The sequence below is a fragment of the Silene latifolia genome, chromosome X (assembly GCF_048544455.1).
Source record: "Silene latifolia isolate original U9 population chromosome X, ASM4854445v1, whole genome shotgun sequence".
NCBI lineage: Eukaryota > Viridiplantae > Streptophyta > Magnoliopsida > Caryophyllales > Caryophyllaceae > Silene > Silene latifolia.
This window is the reverse complement of record NC_133537.1, coordinates 197,196,416-197,211,202: the sequence shown is the minus strand read 5'-3', so window position 1 is coordinate 197,211,202 and position 14,787 is coordinate 197,196,416. Positions and strand designations below refer to the sequence as shown.

At 38.1% G+C, this 14,787-nt stretch overlaps 1 protein-coding gene, 1 long non-coding RNA gene and 1 other non-coding gene across 3 annotated transcripts; all 3 read left to right on the top strand.

Annotated features, from left to right (window-relative positions):
* Window positions 1-821, top strand: LOC141621686 (uncharacterized). The gene is made up of 2 exons (XR_012532575.1): window positions 1-85; window positions 638-821. It is a non-coding gene; the product is annotated as an uncharacterized LOC141621686 (long non-coding RNA).
* Window positions 822-8,502: 7,681 nt separating this feature from the next.
* Window positions 8,503-9,515, top strand: LOC141619065 (uncharacterized). The gene is made up of 2 exons (XM_074436097.1): window positions 8,503-8,792; window positions 8,888-9,515. The coding sequence occupies exons 1-2, from the start codon at window positions 8,503-8,505 to the stop codon at window positions 9,513-9,515; spliced, it is 918 nt and encodes a 305-aa protein (XP_074292198.1).
* Window positions 9,516-13,470: 3,955 nt separating this feature from the next.
* On the top strand, window positions 13,471-13,600 carry LOC141625766 (small nucleolar RNA snoR74). The gene has a single exon (XR_012535527.1). It is a non-coding gene; the product is annotated as a small nucleolar RNA snoR74 (small nucleolar RNA).
* The last annotated feature ends 1,187 nt before the right edge of the window (window positions 13,601-14,787 follow it).

The window sequence follows — 14,787 nt, the reverse complement described above, 5'->3', positions numbered from 1 at the left end:
TGAGAACGATTTTGAGATGGAATATTATTGGACATCTGTCCATTGGACTGCTTAACTGCTTAATTGGATTTGCTGGCACTTTGAGGTAGGGAAATACACTTGTCCTATTATCGTCATTGTCGAATTGTGTTAACTTGATTCCTGGTTGTTGATTTACGTTATCATTTATATTCGGAAAGGTGATTGACTGATTTGATCGTATTGAGTATGATATCATAACATCGGGTAACGGGCATGACTTTATGATTTATCGATTCGGTGATTTATATACATATTGCATTGCATTAATAACCGTTGAGCATTTCATATGCATTGGAGTTGGAGGATGAGGTGGTGGTGATGATGTTGAGATACGATGTGATGTTGTGATAAGGCCCAGGCGGGTTCTGCAGGACTTGCCCTGGTGTCCTCAGCTGTTGAGCTGGCAGATCGGCTTCGGTCGATATATAGTCTACCGGGGATCGGTATGGCTGGGTTGTCCGGGTTATGAGATGTGTGTGATGAGTTGAGACGGAGATGGAGGTGACGGAGTATCATGCATATCATATTTTATTGTTTTATTGTTTTCCCTACTCAACCTCGTGGTTGACCCTGTGTATTCGTGAACACCTGTGATGAACCGTTTTATGGGGAGCAGACTTGACAGGTTTAAGAGATAGGACGGGAGCTTGATGGGCGTGAGACACTGGATCAGACGACCTAGTAACTAGATCATCATCTAGAAGACTTCACTTTTATTTACGTCAGTTCTTGTAATTTAATTTGAAAAGAGAATTTGTAATAATTAAGTTAAATATTATATAAATTGCCTTGGAGTTTAATTTGTTATTCACTACCTCGGGAAACCGAGATGGTAACAGTCCGGTTTATGAGGGAATGTCTTGACGAGGACTTCTTTTATAAACCGGGGTGTTACAAAAGCACCCAGTAACAGAAAGCCTATAACAGCATTACACTATTACCTTCACCAGATCCATCTTCTGGCTCGCTAGTTGTTTTGTCACCCTGCCCTGATGCATCATATTCATCAGCATCATCGTTTTCATCTAAAAGGAAAGTAATTGAATATTAGTAATTATTTGTAAAATGAAAACTCTATAACAACGATGATGTAATGGTGTTAGTGCAAGTGATTAGATTATTGTAGTAGTGTTACTATATTACCTTCATCATATGCATCTTTATCATCCTCGCCACTCCCCTCTTTGTCGTCTTCATTTTCTTCGTCTTTATCATCCTCCTCCTCTTCATCTCCGTCATCCTCTTGACCTTTGCCAGATTCATCCTCTTCATCTGCATCATCGTCTTCATCTGCATCATCCTGTTCCTCTGCATCATCCTCTTCATCTTCATCAGAAGTAAGTAATTGAATATTATATTACTAACTATTAATATATATAACATATTACAGTAACAGTGTTATTGTAAAACTATAACTAAAAGTAATAACAGTAACACTGTTACTCGATCTATTACCTTCACCAGATTGGCTTTCAACATACTTTACATCCTCCTCTTTGTCCTCTTTGTCTTCTTCCTCTTCATTCTCCTTTTCCTTTTCATCCTGTTCATCGTCTTCCTCCTCATCGACACTTTCTTCATCGTTATCTATGTCCGTGCCACCCTCTTGAAGCCTCTTGTTTTTAAGACGACTCTCAACATCGCCGCCATCGTCATCCCCGTCCTCATCATCATCCTCTCCATCATCAGTCCCGTCATCATCGTTGCCATCATCAGTCCCGTCCTCATCATCACTTTCCACTCCACCCTCCATCTCATCTTGCCTGTCCTCGTCATGAACCTCCTCATCCTCTTCATCATCTTCTTCATGATGTTGCTCACTTAAACTGCTCAATACCTCATTTACCAGAGATTCTGACTTAACTGTCCTAGGACTTTTCTCTGTTGGAAATGGTTCCAACTTCCTACTGACTTTGGACCTTGTATATACCGAGAAGTCATTCGCCCTCCTCTTCAACGATTCAGCCTTTCGCACAACATCTTCGGCATATTTAAGGTATTCAGGCTTTAGTGGTGATTTCTGTTTCTGCTTTGATTCAAAAACCTTCAATCGCTGAGCAAATCTCTCGTGAACAAGGTTGGAATCCCTTCTATACATCAGCAACATCAGGTCGGTTTCCTAAGTCAATAAACCAGACAGAAAGAAACAAATTATATACCAGATTTGGGAGTTGTAACAATTGCAGACAATTAAATTTATAAAAACAACTCACATCAACAGCTTTTTCCTTCAACTCGGCATCTGTTTCAATGCCAGGAAGCTTCTCCATCAAGATGTACTCCCTTCCCTCACTACTCTTAAGAAAAGCTGCCTCGTCATCCTTACCCTCATTAGATTCTGCCCATCCTATTTACAGAAACATATTAGTAATTAGTAATTAATATTAATAATTAACAATATAGTAAGGTAACAGTAATGTTATTACAAAGTAAAGCCATTACAAGAACGATATTACAAAGACCATATTACGTGACGATATTACACTGACAGTGCGACATTACCTTCAGCTGGGGATCCCTTCCCAAGACAAATAGGATAGACAGTTTCTGACATCTCATCAGCTCCTAGACAGCCAATCTTTTCTTCGTCTTTGACTCTTTTTGAAAGACTTTCATCTCGTCCAATGCTCAGTATCGTAGGTAAGTCGATTGGTTGTACCTCGCCATGGAACTCAAACCGGTGAATGTAGGCCAACAGTAGCACCACAATACACCCACAAAGACACTTAACCGTTCTGTCTTCAACCCCGACACCCTCGTATACCTTCTCAAAGACATACTTTGACCAATTAAAACCTTTTATTTTTTCAACATCGTCCACACCTTCAACGACCTAAAATCAACGAGAATAATTTGGAGTCGGCGCTAAAAAAGTGGAGAGCGCATAAAGAACGAACACCTGCTTGAACTCATCACCGCATGCGCCCTTGTTATTCTTAAACCAACTAGTCACCAAATCTAGCTTGATGTTCTCGTGTCGTAGAGATGTTGAACTTCCTTCTCCATTTGTTTTTTAACTCGGTGTCCTCACCACGATCCGCGACCGATTGCGGTCAACACCACATTATTACCCTTCACCTAAAAGTAAAAAATAGGTCATGAACATCATACTGACAAAGACAAACTCCTCTGTTTCAAAGAACATGAACCTTGAAACTGTCGTAATCAAAAGCCTCAACAAGCAAGTCTCGCTAGCCCTAAGGGACTACGATATATTCATCTTCAATAGTCCTCCAAAACCAATTTCTTTAATGGCTTTCTTTTGCTTTACGGAAAACTTGCTCATAACATCGACCAACGATCGGGCCCCGCACTTAGTTGGGTATTTATCCGGCCTGTAATAAGGAAGTGTAAATTAGCACCACTGCTAAACAATGTGACACTATTTTATGCCAACAAACCAAAGCAGAAGAAAGCAACAAAACAAGGATACGAAAAAAAGTGTTACTTGTAACACCAAACTTTAAACAACTCAACACGACGAACAAATAAATCAGTAGAAAGGAGAACGGTAACACACATTAATTGCTCATTTATTACAAATTATTAACCCTAATTTTGAAGCGAAAAACTAGAATGCGAAAAATCAATTACTCACTTCGAGCAAAACAGTTAGGCTAAATTTATTACGAATCAAAGATAATCGACACAAACAACAACAATAACAACAAGAACAAAGAACAACCTAATTTTTTAATGGAAAATTTATTTCCTTCTAAGATCAATTAACAAACAAGTATAATCGACAATGTGTTACAAAGACATCCGTTATAGTAGCACTCAAATGCAAAAAAAAATGTTACAAAGATAGGTGTTACCGTAACATCAAATCAAATCAAACTTTAAACATACAAGTTTTGGCCACTAGAAAGACACATACTTTTTTAAGACCTCTTCTTTTTCAGCCTTCACCATCGTCTTGGCTGGTCTCTTCTCTGTTTTAGCCCTCTTCGACATTTTGGAGTCGACGCCGAGTCATCCGAAACCTCATAATGTCTATCACTTTCTTCTTCAGATGACATGGGCTTATCTCTAGGTCTCTTTTTTGTTACTCGTGATCTGGTTTCTTTGTTTCTCGCCACCTTTTTTGGTACTGCGTTTGTCGGTTTTTTTTTTACAGACACCTTCACGCTCTCTTTCTTGCTTACTACCTTTTCTGGTGTTGGCTCTTTTGCCGCTGAAACTTTCTTTTTTTTGCTACAACCTTCTCCGCCGTCTTTTGTTTGGGCACCTTCTTTGCCACCTCTTCTGTCACCAACTCGCAGATTGGCCATTCACGCCTTCGGTCCCACCCTTTGTTACGAAACTTTTTGGGCACCTCTTCTTTTGTCTCCTTTGCAACCGATTTTGATTGCTTAGTCGCCGCCTTGACGTTGGCACGATTCTTGTGCCTTTTGAGGAGGTGCACTTGCTTGCTTCTCAATGGGCACCGATTGCTCCTTCGACAACACTGGCACATCATGCGACGGCTTTTCTGCTGCCTTCTTCCTCGGCACATTGGTTTCTTTTTTACTTTGCTGGATCGGAACCTTCGCAGCCTGCTCCTTTGGTACTGCTGCTGGTGGGTTAAACACCTTTTCAGTAGGCACCTTACTTTCCTTCACTGACACCTTTTTTAAAGGAGTAGGTGTTGCCTGGCGTAGACTCTCTGTAGGCACCTTCGTCGCCTTTTCAGCTGTAGGATTTGACAGCTTTTCGGTCTGCATCTTCTTAGTCGGCTTTGGCACGTTCTCTGTCGGCACCTTTTTGCTCTGTGTCTTCTCTGATGCGGCCACTTTAGCCTTCTTAGTGGGAGCTGATTTCTCAGGTACCTCTTCTTTCCTGACATTGTTATTTTCAAAAATTAAAATCAGAAGTTTACAATAACAATATAACAGACAACTATTAAATTGAAAAGGAATGGTGGTAGTCAAGTCGTTGAAGAAATGACAATTGGAATACGAATAATGGAGGTCGAATAATTTTTTAAAGATCAATTGATTCTGTTTTACTGTAACAATGAGACAATATATCATAAACCCTAATAGTAGTGACTTGCGGTCGAGCAAAGATTTTTAGACACATACTCAGATGCATGAGATGCTTCGACTTCCTTCTCTCTTTGCTCGCTTTGATGGCTTCGTGTTTCCGCACCTTTTTGCTAGGTGTCTTCTCTAATGCTTTGCTACTTTTGCCTTCTTCGTCATAGCCGATTTCTCGGCACCTCCGCTTTCCCGACATTGTTTTTCCAAAAATCAAAATCGAATAAGATTAAAAGTAAATCAATTAAAGCTACTACACCGATAGGTAATGATGTCTTTGCTCTTTAAAAGGATAGGGGATAGTATACGTTATTCTCAGATCGTTGTTACAAGAACATTGTTAATGTATATCTCATGAGAAATATTATAAACTTCAGGAAAAGGGACATTTCATGCAAATCACTAACAACTCAACACAACGAAGAGTCATAGGGACATACCGATCCGCATGAGATGTTTCAACGTTTTTAAGTCTGGCATTTTGGAAGGCTTCGTGTCGCGCTTTTTTGCTCGTTGTCTTTTCCGAAGCTTCCACTTTAGCCTTCTTACGATCGGCAGATTTCTCGGTTACTACGCCTCGCTTTCTTGACATTGTTTATCAAAAAACCAAAACAATAACATTAAAACTAAAACAATTACAAATATTAAACCGCGAGAATGATGGTGGACGAGTGTGACAAAAATGTGGAATGGAACAAGAATGATAGTATCCTCGAGAGAATGAGACAGTGTTACAAAGATTGTCAAACAATTGTTTTGATATAAAACTACAAAGAATAATCTTTGTTACAAAAGCAATTGCTGCTCTTGAAAAGGATAGGGGATAGACTTTTACTCTGATAGTGTTACAGTAACATTGTTAATGTAGATCTGTTGAGAAATATTATTAATTTCAGGAAAAGGGACATTTCATTCAAATCAGCTCAATACGACGAAGAGTTATAGGGACATACTTTTGATCGGCATGAGATGCTTCGACGTTTTTCTCGTCCGATGATTTGGAAGGCTTCTGCGTCGGCGCTTTTTTGCTCGCTGTCTTTTCTGATGCTTCCACTTTGGCCTTCTTACTGACGACAGATTTTTCAGGTACTACCTCTGCTTTCCTGAGATTGTTTATCAAAAACCAAAACAGAATAACATTAAAACTAAAACAATTACAGCTATTAAACTGAAGAGGAATGATGGTGGACGAGTCTGAGAAAGAATGTGGAATGGAATAAGAATGATAGTATCCTCACAGAATGAGACAGTGTTACAGTATTGTCAAACAATTGTTTTGATATAAAACTACAGTAACACTGTTACAAAAGCAATTGCTGCTCTTTAAAACGATAGGGGATACACTTTTACTATGATAGTTTTATAGTAATATTGTTACTGTAGATTTGTTCAGAAATATTATTAACTTCAGGAAAATGAACATTCCCTGCAAATCACAAATAACTCAACACGACGAACAAATAAATCAATCGAAAGCAGAACGGTAACACACATTAATTACTCATTTATTACAAATCATTAACCCTAATTTTGAAGCGAAAAACTAGAACGCAGAAAATCAGTTACTCACTTCGAGAAAAACAGTTAGCCTAAATCAATTACAACAGCAACATTAACAACAAGAACTCGTAATAACCTAATTTTTTTTATCAAAAACTCAATTTCTTTCTTCGATCAATTAATAAATGCTTCAAATCACTATAATCGAGACTAACAACAACAACAACAATAACAACAACAACAACAAAGAATAACCTAATTTTTTACTTAAAAAATCAATTTCTTTCTTCGATCAATTAATAAACGCTTCAAATCACTATAATCAAGACTAACAACAACAACAATAACAACAACAACAATAATAACCTAATTTTTCGCGGAAAAATCAATTTCCTGCTTTGAGCAAAATAGAAACCCTAAGTCGATGATTATTTGAAGAAAAAATAGTATAATCAACACTAAAAACAACAACAATAACAACAATAATAGCAACAGCAACAACATGCAGTGGCGAAATAAGTTTAAAAACAATATAATGAAATAGAGCGATTTTATACCTCTTCGTCATCTTCGAAACGATTGTTCTGAGTAAATATAATAATGATCTTCACTTGATTAGTGCGATTTTGCTTGATGTAATAAAATTTACGGAAAAAATTTATGGTTTAGTGAATTAACGCCAAAGAAAAAGAACGTGAAGCGCTTTTAGAGGAGAGACATGCGTTTTAGAGAGAGAAAAGGAAGTGAAAATTTATGAGGAATAATGAATGTGTCGTTCTTATTATATCAGTGCGCCTACTTTTTTTTTTTTTTTTTTTTTTTTTTTTTAAATTAAGATACGTGTCATAATCAGGACGGTTGGATCAATAAGATCCAACGGTTCTTATTGATATGCTAGACTCATCTAATATGATAGACTCATGGGATGCTCACTATATATATATATATATATATATATATATATCGTTGTTGTGGAAAGTAGTTGAATTGAGCATGCGGGTAGCTTACGAGTCAGCATGACTCGATCGAGTGGGGCGCACTCGAACGAGTAGGTGAGGGACACGATCGAGTGGGCAGGACTCGGTCGAGTGGGGTGTATAACGTTTTTGAACAATCGCTGCTGTTTTTGGGCACTCGATCGAGTAGGTTAGGAACTCGATCGAGCGAGGGCTACTCGATCGAGCAAGTTAGGGGCTCGATCGAGTGGGTTGTTTGATGCTTTCTGGTCAGGTTTTGGAGTCGAGGTACTCGATCGAGTAAGTAGGCAACTCGATCGAGTGACCTTAACTCGATCGAGTGGGTTGAGAGCTCGGTCGAGTACGATCTGCACAGGTCATATACGTGTTTAACTGGTGGGATGTGTGTTTATGTTTACCTCTTCTCTTATATAGTTCAAAGATGCCGCCGAAGAGATCCACTTTGTATGCTAGGGCTGAGATGATGAGTATAGATGAGCTAGCCAACACTACTAAAATACGGCGGTATAGTGACGGGAATTCTGATGGAAAAAAAAACCCGTCAGTTAATAAGGAAAACTGACGGAATTCTGACGGAAAATCCGTCAGATAAAAGTGGCGCGTTGAATAGTAACAATAGCGCTAATATTGTGTGACGGTTTCCTGACAGAAATTCCGTCAGAAAAGTCAAATTGTCAAAATTTCTGACGGATATTCCGTAAGAAAAGTCAACAAAAGCCAAAATTTCTGACGTCTATTCCGTCAGATATCCTAACAAAAAACTCTGTATCTAAGAACCAGATTTGATGGTTGCGATCGACCTAAGGGTAGCAGATTTGATGGTTGCGGGTGAACGTCGATGGGATGTGTCTAAAGTTTCTGAATTATTTATGCCGTTTGAAGCTAGTAGAATTTGAAGTATACGGCTGAGTGAGGAGGGTGGAGATTATTATTGGTGTTGGGATGGGGAGCACAGTGGGGTATATTCCGGGTATAGATTGCTTATGGCGGATAATGGGTCAGATGTTGAGCAGTCGGATTTTGCTAAGGAAGGGTGGTTGTGGAGATTGATATGGCGTGTGCCGGTCATTCCGAGGATCAAGGCGTTTATCTGGCAGCTGTGTCATGATGCTCTCCCTACAAGGGCAAATTTGGTACGTCGGTTGGGATATGGGGATGCTAGCTGTCCTCGGTGCCATGCTATGGAGACATGTTTCCATGCTATTAAGGGGTGTGGTTGGGGTGATGAGGTTTGGGAGGAAGTAGGCCTGGAGGTAGGGATGGCGAGGGAGGTGTAAGTGTGAGGGAGTGGGTTGAGCTGGGATTAAGAGAGCTGGGGGAGAAGGAGCGGGTGATTTTCTTAACAACATGTTGGGTGTTATGAGAAAGGCGTAATAAGTTTATTTTTGAAGCTGGAGGATGGGATATTGGGAAGATTGTGCGCAGGATTTGGGAGCTGGTTTGGGAGATGGATAGCCTTCGAGATAAGACGGTTCCAGTATTGGCGGCGGAAGCTCGGAACAGTCGGTGGGAGAGGCCGGGAGATGGAGTTTCTAAGGTTAATACAGATGCGGGTGTCATGGAAGGTGTGGGTGTGGGGTTGGTGGCTGTAAGCCGGTACTCGGAGGGTGTGGTGGAATGGGCGTGTGTGGTGCAGAGGGAAGTATGTTCTGAGGTGGCTATGGCTGAAGCTGAGGCTGTTTTGCTGGGCCTGAAGGAAGCAAGGAGAATGGGGTCGAGGCGTGTGATTGTTGAAAGTGATTCTCTTGAGGTTATTGAAGATCTGACAAAGAAGCGTTGCGGTAGAAGCGAGTTGTTTGTGCTTTATAACGAGATTAGGCAATTTTGTTTGTCGTTTGATTTTGTTGTTTTTAAGCATGTTAGTAGGAATTTGAATTCGTTAGCTCATTCTTTAGCTCATGCTAGACCATGGGTTATTGGTAGACATTTTTGGTTGTCTGATTTGCCAGCTGAATTTGCTACTGTCGCCGGGACTGACATTTGTGATATATATTAAAATCCTTTGAGGTTTTTTGCAAAAAAAAAAAAAAAAAAAAGAAAAGAACCACTCCCCTCCCTCATTTCCCAAATCAATTAATCCCCATATCAAACCCTAACCCCCTCTCTCCTTCTTCTCCTTGCTCTTTCTCTATCCTACACTTCTGCCGGCCGACCACCCACACGAACTCCGGCAACCACCACCATATAAAACTCTAAGTTCACATTTTATTTACTCAGTGAGAATCGAGATCGAAAGTGCCGCACCGAGTGACCACCTCTACCATCGAAGCCTTCGAACGCCGGCGAGTGACATAACAATAGCGGCTACCCTTCGAACTCCGGAGACTAATTCACTTGGGGTTTACGCCAATCAATTTCAGAGCAATCTCAACAGGTATGAAAGATTAACCCTAATTTTTTTTGAATGTAAAGTATTGAATTTTGAGTTTTTGTAATTAGTTGGGGATTTAGTCTATTAACTTATACCCTAATTTCCCGTTCTTTAATTTTAGTTGAAGGGGTATTTAATTTCTGGTAGAATAAGTTTAATTGTTTCATTTACGAACTTTTCATTGACTTTAGATTTGTTTCAAACAGAATTACTAGGTACAACCATGCCATTGTTGGAGCTAGTGTCCTCCACAGTTAGTGTGATAACGTGTATAAATCTCTTATAGGTTCACAGGGTATACTTAGTATTTTATCAGTTGATTAACGTTTACTAATAACGGTTGGCTTGCTAGAAGTTTGACGTTATTATCATACTGATGGCGGTGATCAACTGGTCCCTAAAAGTCACACTTAAAGGATGTGTTTGAGAGATGTGATTATATGAAAATATAATCACATTGATGCCTTATATGACTAAAAGGTTAGTCCATGTATTTGACTAAAAGGTTAGTCAACGTGATGATGAGTCGATTATTTAATACAATTAAATAATATCAGCTGAGACGAATTAATTGTTAATTCGTAAATTGAATATAAACAGTTATATTTAATTAATGTATATAATGTTAGCTTAAACGAATTAAGATGTTAATTAGTAATTAAACATAAACGGTTATATTTAATTAGCAAATTATAAATATGCGATATTTATAATTAATGTATATATTATACGAAATTGTCATAATAAATGTTGACAGACCGGTATTAATAAATCGACTACAATCTGTTGTGTGTGTGAATTTATTAATACGTGACGACATAAATGACAATTGATAAATATACACATTTTATACAATTTGATAACAACCTAAAAATAAGAAGATTTTTCTCTTTATTTTTGGTTGGTTACACGGTTTTGAAAAAAAAAGAAAAGAAAAATAACTTCCCTTTTTTACTCCTTTTACACGGTTAAAAGGGATAAATGGGAATCATTTTTTCTCACTTGATTTTTCACAAAAACACTCTCATCACAAAACCCTAAACACTACTCTAAAATTATTAGTAAATTAGGGTTTTCTTTCTAGCAAGAAAGAGGCATTTTCTCGAAGCATCTTGGGTGCAACGATTAGGAGAATATCGATCTCGATATTTGTTCTTAGGCCATATTGCTAGGACCGGAGGTTAATTCTAATCTCTATTCTTTTGTTTATGCAATTTCGTTTATGACTAGTAATTTCATATTTCATAATTTCGTTATAATCCGAATTTTCTTGATGAAATATACCGATATTTCCCACAACCATCACAGTTGGTAACTTTTTCGGTTAGACCCTTCATCCTTGGTATTAAATCACACGACTTGGTTATAGTTGATAACATTTTTGTTGAATAATTAATTTGTTACATCACTTAGGTCTCCGTTTCCTGATTGATTTCATTAATGGTGTAAATTGTGTCTGTTAGTCATTAATTTTGAGCTACATAGACAGTTTTGACTTCGTTTGATTTCATGGATGGAGTGTGCTCATCTCTGATGGACCTACTTTAGTGGACTGAGGGTGCTTTAGGATCAAAATGTAGAAGCAAATGATGGACTTTTACCCGTTGTCAATTATTTTAAAATTGTAGTAGAATGTTTGTTCCACCAGTGAATACCATGAGATTTGCTTTCTTGTCAAAAAAAAGAAGGATGATGAACAAAAGGGATGAAATCATCAATGGAAAATATGAAGGGATAATTGGATAAATCATAAACTGATCATTGAACGGGAGGGATTAATAATAATTCTAAGTAAAGATGAAGAGATGACCAGTTAAGCAGGTTGCTCTTCACTTAAGGAAATATAAGTTAAATGATGGCATAAATTAAATTATTTTGAGATAATGAATAGTTTGGATTACTTTGAGACGGTCAGTGATAGTTTAGATTATTCTCATAAATTAACCCTCAATTATATTGAATACTAATGGTTGCCCTCCTGTAGTCTTCTGCCCTTGCTCTCGCATGCATTTGTGATAGTACAAATAGTCGTAGTGGAACACTCACTATAATTTTAAGGGATGAAACTTATGTAATGTCCTTACTCACTGATTTGAATAATGCTGATAACATAAATCCTATTGATTAAGATACTTGTGTAATGTGGTTTTCATTTTAAAAAGGCTTTTTATTTTAAACTTGTTCATTTCATTAAAATATTGTTAAGTTCATATTGAATGAGAATGAAGGGATTTGAACGAAAATGGATGTACGAAAGACTGGATGATACAAAGAAGATTCAACTTAAGTGTATGGAGTAGTAGCTAAGTGTACGGATTACTTTGGTTTTAGTTATAATACGAGACTTATCAATTGAAATTTCATTGGTGACCTTTTTTATTTGTGTTTATAATTAGATATTGATCTTGTGCAGAGATTAATTTGTTATATGGTAGGAGAAAATTAAAATGGCAGCTGATACGTGAATAAGGGCAATATTGGCAGCGATAATTATCTTCCCTTTTCTAATATCAATAATGGCAGCGACAACTTATCTTTTTAAGTCACTTGTGCATCTTTTTATTTTAGCAACTTCATTATAAAGTGCAATTGAAAATAGTTTAAGGGAATGAAGTAATGCATCATGGGTGTAACCTTCGCCGGTTGGTTTTGCTCGAATTGAACTTATTAAGTGAGACTTATAATTTAAAGTTACGAAGGGGAATAAAACATAGGATTACTGGAATGTATTTGATTTAAATTGATTGTTTGATAAAATATTGGAGTTTATCGTGCTCGGAATTCGTAGTGTGATGTGTATTGTAATCACTACTACCTTGTGTGTATTTCTAGGAGTTGTTTTGACTTGAGTTTTTTAATGAAGGATTCAGTTTGAGTTGATATCCTATATTTTGTTAATGAGGATCGACATGCTTGTTGGTAACCACCATGTGTTGCATTTGTAATTTTCCAGGTAGTCCGATGAAAAAAAGCAGGGGTCTATTGCCGGCTGTCAAACAGAGGTAACCAGCTCCCTTTTCTATCTTACTGTCTTCATTTTTCTTCTTTTTCCCTCTTATCCTTTCCTTCTTTTCCGCTCATACCATGTCCGATCCTTTTTTCTTGATTGATTTTTCGTCAAGTTCTTTTTGTTTGGATATGATATCATAACAGAGTTAGAAGAGAAAATCAATTGTTTAAACTTTCTACATACATCTCGTATATTGAATTGTTATGCTGTTCACCTTTTTCTAATCAAACGAAATGAATATCAGTCTCTTAGAGATTGCTTTACTCATTATTGGTTGAGTCTGCCAAGAAAGTTGAGGAAATCAAACATGGTATGTGACAAGTAGATATGTGTTGTTTAATATGAAGTATTCTATCAGGTAGAATCGACTTTGAGTGGCCTGATTTAATTTTGGAGGCTGGTATTTAATTGCTGAATATTGTCATTCTGTACATTTTTTTATACAGTTTCGGGTGTGGAAATGCTTGTCGGTAACCACCATGTGTTGCATTTGTAATTTTTCAGGTATCCTGATGTAAAAAAGCAGGGGTCTACTGCGAGCTGTCAAGCAAACAATGCAACAACCTGGTGAAAAAAGCAAGGCTTAGTTATTAATTCTGAACAAGGCTTTCGTAAACCTCAGGGACATCAGTATGCATTGTTATAGGGTGAACCTCTGTTGGATTTTATATCTGATGGTTCAGTAAATGATGAAACACAACCAGATTACGTATGTATTAGATCATAATTTGTTATACTTAGTCTTAAGTATTGTGAGTATTTGTCACCTGTTGAAAATACAATGTGTATGTTGTGGACATGGCCCACCTGTAGGTCCGGTTCAATCTGCGGACGTGCAGCGGCCTTTTGAAAGACACGCTCGGCGGCATAAAAATGCTTTCGACCGGATCGTTTTAGATCGGCCGGTTTCGTCTCGGTAAGGGTCTCAAAACGATTAGAGATGTTCGGAGTCGCCACCAAGCATTTGTGGGATGATTGGAACTCGTTCGAAATCCACTTTATACCTCGGTCAAATCGAAGCACAAAGCAGCGTTTGACATAGGTACTAAAGATAAGGAAATCGTCCCTCTTTAGCATCCTATCTCTAGAATGACTCTCGTACGCTCTGGATAAGGTCGTCCACTATCCAAAGTTTCTGAGTAAGAGGTGAAGGTACGTATTGGGAAGATCTTTAATCAGACGCCCAATCCCGCCCGCGGTAGCGGCCTCTACTGATCGATCTTGTTTGGTTGAATGCAAAAGTTAATAAAACGGTTTAAATGCATGAATGCACATCCAATAATTTAAACCTAACATGTGAGAGCTTTCTAAGTCGGTTGATTTAATCCAAGTATCAAGTATAAGATGTCGAGTTGGATTAATGATTGATTTGCATGCAAGACGGAAATTAAACATCCATTTACCGTATTAGGTTTATGGTGCATAACGTGATCCACTTGTCTTAGTGAAGCACTTTGCAAATATGATTTTGAATGAGCAAATAGTCATCTGATCCGTCCTATATCCGGGCTAACCGGAGTCGGGATCGTCCTAGACTGATGCTGGAAAGGGAACAGACCCTGCACCATGCGGCCACATGAGGAGCGAGCCTGTTAGCAGTGTAAGGGGGTCTCCCCTGGTTTTGGAAATAAGAAAGAAGGGGCCTGTTTAGGCGCGGGTCAACCAACGGTTGTATGCCGTGTTCTGACTTTTTGAAAAACGTTTATAAAACGTATTGAAAAATGGGTATTTGACCCGATTTGGTTTGAAAGAGTCGTTTAGACCGCATTTTTTTATTTGAGGAACGGGACTCGAATAATCGCCATTATTTTGATGATATTCGGCGTCGGGTTCGATTTGACAAGCTTAACATGAATAGTTTTGAAAATAATTATGAACTAATTGTTT

Coding starts and splice junctions, on each gene's coding strand:
- LOC141619065 (XM_074436097.1), top strand. CDS start 8,503: ATGGCGGATAATGGGTCAGATGTTGAGCAGTCGGATTTTGCTAAGGAA. Junction 8,793..8,887: donor GTAGGGATGGCGAGGGAGGT/GTAAGTGTGAGG, acceptor GTTATGAGAAAG/GCGTAATAAGTTTATTTTTG.